The sequence below is a fragment of the Triticum dicoccoides genome, chromosome 5A (genome assembly GCF_002162155.2).
Source record: "Triticum dicoccoides isolate Atlit2015 ecotype Zavitan chromosome 5A, WEW_v2.0, whole genome shotgun sequence".
Classification (NCBI taxonomy): Eukaryota; Viridiplantae; Streptophyta; class Magnoliopsida; order Poales; family Poaceae; genus Triticum; species Triticum dicoccoides.
This window is the reverse complement of record NC_041388.1, coordinates 50067098-50075778: the sequence shown is the minus strand read 5'-3', so window position 1 is coordinate 50075778 and position 8681 is coordinate 50067098. Positions and strand designations below refer to the sequence as shown.

General features: G+C 55.9%; 1 protein-coding gene across 1 annotated transcript; it reads right to left on the bottom strand.

The window, feature by feature from the left end:
• Positions 1-5881: 5881 nt before the first annotated feature.
• On the bottom strand, positions 5882-7625 carry LOC119299156 (formin-like protein 5). Its single transcript, XM_037576419.1, has one exon. The coding sequence runs from the start codon at positions 7330-7332 to the stop codon at positions 6229-6231; it is 1104 nt and encodes a 367-aa protein (XP_037432316.1). The 5' UTR covers positions 7333-7625; the 3' UTR covers positions 5882-6228.
• Between the last annotated feature and the right edge of the window lie 1056 nt (positions 7626-8681).

Here is an 8681-nt window from a genome sequence, read left to right as displayed (position 1 = left end):
CGGTCGAAGGCCGCGAGGCTGACGGCGGTGGAGGGTCCTCATCCTCCGCACGCGGCTGATGGCGGTGGGGTCCTCATCCTTTTATCGCGTTGCGGGGTCTCCGGTTGAAGATTCACGGCGGCCCTGGACGGCGTGGTTCGCTTGGAGGAAATGGGCGCCGGCGCGGCGGCCACGCATTTCTCCGGCGACCTCGGCTGCCGCGAGGGCGGCACGGCGTTTGGTTCGGGGGGCTCGATGAGGCTCAGCTACTCATCTCCGCGAGGTGCGGGTGGTGGCAGCGGTGCTCGCTGAGATCTCTGGTCTACTGTTGGAGCCGGGGGGTGGCGCGGTCCTTGGGGTTCTTTTTGCTCTAAGATGGTGTTCTGCCGGTTGCCGGCCTTCATGGATCTGGCCGTTGACGAGTTCTGAAATGCCCCGCCGGAGATCTTCATCAGATGGGATTCGGTCGTGTGACGCGAAGCTTCGTTGTTTGCTGACATTATGGTACATGTCAGTATTTTCGATTTCCATGATGAAGACAATGGCGGAGAACGTCATGGTGGCTGAGATTAGGGCCGTGTAATGGCGGATCAAGTCTTCGTGGCGATGGGAACTTTGCTTGGCGATTCGTGACTCTTAGCAGTGGCATTGGCAAGTGGGGACGACAGCACAGGCAGAGTACAAAGTCTTATATATCAGGAAACCGAAGGTCTGGCCTTAATTGGTTTTGCCTAACAGTGCCTTAATTGGTTTTGGGAGCGTGGATCTTCTACAGGGTGAAAATGTAAAATTAGAAGACCGGATCTAGTCGAATCCACCGGAAACAAACGCCGACCGAATCACACGCGATCCGTCGGAGACAAACCTCCACACGCCTTCCGAAGACGCTTGAAACGTCATCGGGACGAGGGCTAGGCTGGGAGGACCTTATTTCATTTTCAAGAAGCAGCTCTCGTCTCGTATTCTTGAACATGACACAAATCCTAACAAAACTAAAAAAACAGAAAATGGAGCCCTCGCGTTGGCAAAGACCGGGATCCACCGTGCCTCCATGGTCCAAGGACCATAGGAGACGAGGCGAACCGACGACGACACCGACAAGAGGCAGGAAAACCCTAGATGAGAGTTCGCACGATGTCACCCACACTCCTAATTGGAATAACCGAATAAGGTGGTACTAACAAGTCAGAGAACCACGAACCAACCTGTGGTTGCATGGTTAGAGGGGCAGTGGTATCTTCAACCCACCAGGGTTCAGGTCCTGACGACGATGCGCCTACGGTGACCTCGTAAATCTCAAGATGATATGCCGGCTCAGTCTTTCGGAGGTGCTCATAAAGATAGGGTATGTGTGTTTATAGGGGTGATTGTATGTGTTAAAAAAACAAGTGAGAGAACCAAAGTGTGTGAACAAGTGCAAGCGCATCGGTAAAAAAAAGTACAAGCCGTTTCGTACACCTTGTCGATGGGTGCCACAGTGCCCTCCGGCCGTACGCGCTGGGAAAGTCGGGGCTCGCCACAGTGTCACAAACGTCGTCCTATGCGGTGTTGATCCGACCGACCGATGATGCATGTGCGCGTGCGCTGTTGAGAGGAAGAAACGGACACGGGAGGCGGCAGCATGTACGTACGTACTACAGCATCATGTGTTGAGCTGTTGCTGCTGGCGGGCGGGCAGTCAGCCTTGCACGTAGTAGTAGTAGTAGTACATCCGGTTGAATGTTTGGGTCCGGGTCCAAGCGCCGGTGGCCGCTGCCCCGTCAGATCAGGTGGGTAGGTTTCCATGACAGACGTCCCGGACGAGCACTGCCGCCGAGTGCTGAGCCGAGACACGACACGTGACAGGCGGACGGCCGCGAGCAGGCACGGCGCGAACCCGATCCCGTCCGTCCGTCCGTCCGTGCCGGCCGGCGCCGGCGCCGGTGCCGCCGCCGTACGCGTGTGCTGCGGAAGCTTTTGAACGCGACCAAGAGGAATTCATCCACCGAGTTGATCTCCCGTACGAGTTGGCTGGCACGAATAAAACATTAACCCACTTTACACGTGACAGGTTCGGCATAACATCATACTATGTAAAAACGATATGCACTCGCGAATCAACCTGTGGTTGAGTTGGTTAGGTGGACACTGGTATCCCCAATCCACCAGAGTTTAAATCCTGGTGCTCGCATTATTCCTGGATTTATTTCAGGATTTCCGGCGATGCGCTTTCAGTGGGAGGAGACGTTCCCGTCGACGACAAGGCGACTACGGTGGCTTCGTAAATCTCAAGATGATATGCCGGTTCAGTCTCTCAGAGGTGCTCATAGGGGTAGGGTGTGCGTGTGTGCAGGAGGACCGGCGAGTGTGGCCCTGTGGAGAGGGAGGAGACGACCTCTTTCGGGGGAGGATGGGTGGGGCTCGAATGGACAAATTCCACCGTGCCTAATCCTAAAAGCGAGAACCAAAACACTTAACTTTTATATAGACACGCATGACACGTTTATTACATATGCGCGGGCAAACAACAAAGGACACATCACATAGGCGTCGATGACCTGCCACGCCTAATTGGCAGGCAGCACAGACGAGGGCATGACATGCCAAATTGGCAGGCGGCACGGTCGACAGCCTGACATGCCAAGTTGACAGGCGGATGGAGGAATTTTTTTTTGAGAGTACACAATCGCGTACCTTAGCTTTATAGAAGGCAGAAATATGTACAAGAAGGCTGTCGGATGGAGGAATTACCGTGCCTAATTGGCTAGTGGCACTGCCGATGTACCGCCACACCAAATAGACAGGCATTCTGATTATTTTGAAACGCCAAACCCTAAGGCGAATCATAGGTGGAACACGCCAAACAGATAGTCGTGTTCAGTTCTCATCATTGACGCATATCACCTAGAAGTTTTAGGTGTATATCAGATTACTCAAGTAGGACAGTGAATGTACTGATGCGAGGATGCTCGATGTTGCAAGAAGGCTAGATATTCTAGTGGGAATTGTGCCCTTTCATCCGGCGCGTCCTACCGACGCCACCCTGCGGGCGTGACCGACAACCGTGGACCATGACTGGTCAAAGCCACCTTAGAGGGCGGCGTGTCAATGTGCAAGCGAGAGAGTGTGAGACGCTTATCAATCAAACGCGAAAGGGGGTTAGTGCATCTCCAACGACAACCCGCAAAAATCCTCCCGCGTCTGTTCGCGGATAAGGAGGACCAGTTCGCGGACATGGATGTGGGAGGACGCCATCCAAGCAAAGTCGCATACATTCGACCTTTCGGGTTTTTTCCTAGTCCGCATGATCAAGTAGCCTCATGCAAAGTATACATACGTTCAAATAGCCGCATGCAACAAAAGTTCAAATTTTAAAAAGTTCAAATATTACATCTCAACATTGTTGTCCCCTTTCACCGCTCACCCATGCTCAATCAGATTTTTCCTCAGCTGCTCGTGAGTTGATCGATGCCGAATTTGTTGATGCATTTGAATAAACTCCTCAAATGTGGCTGGATTCTGGTCTGGAAGTTGGATAGGATCACTCATGTTCTCCAACTTCCAGAGTTGTTGCAGCATCGTCACGCTCATCCTCGACGATCATGTTATGCATGATCACATAACATGTCATCACCTCCCACAAGGTCTCCGGGTCCCATTGTTTTGCAGGTCCACAGACAACTGCAAATCAGGCCTGCATAACTCCAAATGCTTTCTCGGCATCCTTTCTAGTGAGCCTTTTTTATGGCCAACTGGGTTTGAGATGGTGCTGATAAAGATAGCCCATGGAGGCTAGATACCATCAACCAGATAGTAGCCCATATTGTACTCATGTCCATTGACAATATAGTGGCAAGGAGGAGCTTCTCCTTTAATCAGCCTCCCAAACAACGACAATCGTTGCAGCACATTGATGTCATTATGAGACCCGGGCATGCCAAAGGAAGCGTGCCAAATCCAAAGATCCTATGATGCAACTGCTTCAAGAATGATGGTGGGCTTGTTAACATGACCATGATATTGCCCTTGTAAAACCTTCGGGCAGTTCTTCCATTTCCAATGCATGCAGTCAAGAGATCAAAGCAAACATGGCCACCCTCTTACTTCTGAGATTGCCAGGAGCCTGTCCGTGTCTGCCACAGTTGGTTCTCTCAGGTACCGAGGTCCGGACACCTCGACCACGGCAGTTGCAAACCTGACCATGGCATCTCCGCATGTGCTCTCAGACATCCGTAGGTACTCATCCCACGAATTAGCGCTTGTGCCATATGCAAGCATCCGGAGTGCGGCCATGCACTTCTGGCAATCAGAGAAGCCAATCGTTCCCATGGCATCCTTCTTCAGGATGAAGTAGTCATCGTAGGACCGGACGCCATGATACAAACGATCGAAGACAGTCTTGCGCATTCGAAAACGCCGGCGAAAATGGTCAGCGAATAGTGCATTAGGGGCAAAGTAGTCGACCATCAGTGTCAAATGCCTGCGCGCGTTGTTGTTGTTGAGCACTGAATGACCCTTGATCCAGCCCTTGAAATTGAGAACATGCTCCTCCGCATGCTCCACGTCTTCAAGGATCGCCTGCATCATCATCGTCGCATCGGAGTACTCCTCCTCGTTCGACGAGCCGCCGGACGATTCAACATACTGCTCGTATATGTACTCAAGAAGGGACAACTGTAAAGCTCCGGCGATTCATCGAACAGTTGCTGGGCATGATAGAGGATGGTACCTGGCGGGACGGTCGGAGGATAGGGGGTTGAACCGAGAAAGGGCCCTGCTAGATCGCCGAAGGTGATGGAGATGCAGATTTCCGGCATGAGTGTGGCGTGGTGGCCGGGGTGGTGGAGCGGCGGCGACGCAAGAGAGAAAGAAAGGAAGGAGAGAAAAAGGGAGGATGGAGTCGCGGGGTTGTGGAAGGGTTTTGGGTAGGCCTAGTGTGTCCGATTCATACGTTTCACGTGTCCAGACTTCCGCAAAACTCCCTCAGTTTTGTCTTCATTTTTGCGGGAGGAATCACCTCCGGACCGCCTCGCGGACCGGTACAGACCCGCTTTGGATGGCTTCAGCGATCCGAACGATTGCGGAAGATTTACGGGTCCATCTTGAAGATGCCAACGAAATAAGTTGGTCAGTGGGCGACAAAAAACCCTCCAGAGGTCATTTAGTAAAAATAATACTGTACCATGTTGAGCTGTTGTTGGCACTTGGCAGTCAGCCTTGCACGTAGTAGTACATCCGGTTGAATGTTTGGATCCAGGTCCAAGCACCGGTGGCCGCTGCTCCGTCAGATCAGGTGGGTGACAAACGTACCGGAGCACCGAGCCGAGACATGACACATGACAGGGCGGACGGCATGCATGCATGCACGAAGCACGGCGCGGACCGATCCCGTCCGTCCGTGCCAGCCGGCTCCGGTAACTTGTGAACGCGAGGAGTTCATCCATCCATCCATCCATTGATTGATCGATGAATCAATGGATTGCGCTGCATGGCGACGACGGTCTCGACCGACCCGGCTAGCCGGAGGCCCATGGCACATGCCGCTATGATCGATCTGAACTGGACCCCCACCACTAACGCAAGTGCAGTGCAGATGGATCCATCGCCGGCCGGGCGGGGCCGCCGCGCACCACGACCGGTCTCCTCCCCGACTCACTTCCATCCTTTCCCTCCCTCTCTCCGGCGACGTCGCCATCCGCCGCACCAGGGTACGGTGAGGTGGTTTGGAAGAAGCCCGTGCGTGCTAGACTCGTGCAAGTGCAAGTGGTTCCTGTCACGCGCGGCCTGGAAAGGAGCAACGCGTGCCTCGTACTTTGCTCAAACCCCAGCGGAAGCGTACGCACCAGAACTCAACTTTTCAGTTTCCACTTTCTCAGCACCACAGACAAACAAACAAGCCGGCAACGGAACACGACGCGTACGCTGTCTTCAACATAACCTCATCATCATCATCATCACAACCACCATCAGTACTTTCTCACGCACTAGAAAAAGTATAGAAGAACTCGCCGGATCACTGCTACCTCGCATGTGGAGTATTTACATCCCAGATTCAAGGTACTACTTGTCCTCACGCAAGAGATTCAGGCGTACTCCGTCAGATTCAAGCTTAATTTTCGAACAAAAATACCTAATTAAGCGTCGTCATCCAAAAACAGCAGGATTAATACGGCTCGTCCGAGCTCATCAATGGCGGTGTGGTGGTGGTGGTGTATGTTCCATGATGATGGTGATGATGATTCTCCCGAGGAGGACAGACGGACACGGACGTTAATGCGAGGAGGATGGCGGCGGCGGTGGTGCGGCGGCCTCCTTCTTGGCCACCTTGCCCTGCTTCTTGGCGGCGGCGTGGGCGGCGGCGGCGGTGGACGCGGACGACGGGGAGAAGAGCCGGTCGATGCCGAACACGGACACGGACTTGCGGCAGACGGGCACGTTCAGCACCGGCGTCACGCGCACGTGCGCCGAGTAGGACCGCTCCATGCCGCTGCCGCCGGACCCGGACCGGTGGCGCCGCCCGCCCGCCAGGCTGCTCGGGCTGCTGGAGCTGCGGCCCAGCCCGTTGAACACCACCTTGCCGGCCGCGTTCAGGCGCGGGCTGTCGGCGGCCACGGCGGAGGGGGGAGGCGGAGGAGGCGGGGGCGGCGGTGGCGGCGCGGCCGCCTGCGCCGCCGTGAGCCGGATCTTGGGCGGGAGCTGGTGCTGCGACGTGCTGACGGGAGGCGCCGCGGTCGGCGATGGAGTTGGGGCCGATGCGGGTGCCGGCGCGGGCTCGTTGGGGTCGCGGAGGAGCGGGAGGCTCAGCGACGGCTCCTGCTCGGGCGGCTTCGGCCCGCGGCGGAGGAGGCGGCGGAGCGGCTGCTTGGTCTCCGTGGACGACGAGGAGGAGGAAGACGAGGACGCCTGCTGCTTCCGCATCCGGAGCAGGTCCCTCCACCTCCTGGCCGGGACCTTGGGCTCCTCCGCCGCCTGCTCCGCCTCCACCGCCGCATCCTTCGTCTCCTCCTCCGGCCTCGGCGTCTCGGGCTGCTGCTGCTGCTGCGCTGTCGCCGCCGGGGCCAGCGGAGGCCGCGTGGCCACCGCCACCTCTGCCGAACAACCACTCGAAGACGGGAGGCGGAGCGGCACGAGCTTGCCCCCGGAGAAGAGCTCGTCGGCGGGGAGCATGGTGGACACGGGGGAGCAGCCGGCGAGCAGGAACTCGAAGTCGTTGCTGGCCTTGCCCGTTCCCGCACCCCCCGCGGCGGCGCACCCGGCGGCGTCCTCGAGGCTGAAGGAGACGCGCGGGCCGAGCCACTGCATGGCGGCGGACGGCGGGGGCGGGGGCGGCGGCGGCGGCGGGGCCGGGGGGCGCGACGCCGCGGCGGAGGCCATGGATCGGGTCGAGGCGCGGGACGCGGTGCCCCGTTCGCTCCTCGAGGCGGCGGCCGGCGCGCGTGCGTCGGGATGGGAGCCGCGGGCGAGTTGTCTTCTCTTCTTGTTGGTTGGGCTTGGCGGAGGAAGGGCGCGGAAGGGAACAAAATAGAGGAGTTGAGGAGGGTGGCAGAGTAGAGTATGGCAGTGGTAGCTGTGCGTGCGTGAGGCGTGTCTTGGGAAAGGCGATGTGGCGCAGTCGCCGTCTTGATTAGAGTTGTTTTCGTTGGGGGCCGTGCGGTGGACTTGTGGTTGGGTGTGCCATATGAATGTGTGGACTTGTTTGCTTGCTGGTTGATCAATCGCTTTTATTCAATCGTCAATTTTTCTTTCTGAATGCTGGTAGGTCTGCCTCGCTGAAAACGCTCAGATCGACAGTTTCTTGCGAGCTGGCCGAGGCGAGCGCAAGCGAGCGGCTCTTGCACAGGTGGAGACGGGAGGGATGCGAGGTGATTACTTGAGGTCTTCTTCAACCTCCTCCAGTAAGCTTCTCTTTAATCTCCTCTTCTCCTTGTCCCTCTGATCTACATAACGGTGCTTCGATTCGAGGTAATCTCTACACGAAAAAGATGCACCTTGATGCTACGGTTTCATTCAGGCGATCGGTTTGTAGTTTCTCGGCTGGAAGTTCTTTATTTCGTGTTTCCGTTTGGAGCTATTCTGGACAAATTTTGTCAAATTCGCCGCGCACGATCGATTGTTTGAAATTTTCTTTAACCAGCAGCCTAATCTCGCAGTTTCACACAAAATTCGTGTTGTAAGTTTTTGGTTTCGACGATCGTAGCTTCATCTCTCCTTGAACAGCAGTCTAGTGCACTCACGCCACCATGTCGAGCTCCTCTGTCCTCTGCTCAGAGCCCTCCTATTCGTCCCTCTCGACGCCGACGCCCTTCCCCTTGATCTCCTTGCCCGCGTCCTACTACACTAGAGTCGTTTCCGGCGTCGCTCATCTCGGCCTACTCTCTGTCGTCCTCCTACCGCACTGACGCTGCAATGGCGCGCACACTGCTTTCTTGTGTCCTCTGCCTCCGTACACACTGCACTTCGCCGCGCCACCAACGGGATCAATCATCTCAGCCATGTTCCACATACGTATTTCACCGTGAACATGCCATCATCCAACGCCGTATGCTGGAAAATGCGTCTGTTGCGTTCATCCCAAATTTCCCAGGACATTAAGGGCGTTTTGGTTGCGTGCATGAGGCTCAGCCAGGCCCGCACGGAAAGGAAATAGGCTGTTTGGTTGGTTGTATATAATGTTCGGCATGTATAGCACAGAACTTAAAGCACCTCTAGATCTACCTCACTTA

Coding starts and splice junctions, on each gene's coding strand:
- LOC119299156 (XM_037576419.1), bottom strand. CDS start 7,332: ATGGCCTCCGCCGCGGCGTCGCGCCCCCCGGCCCCGCCGCCGCCGCCG.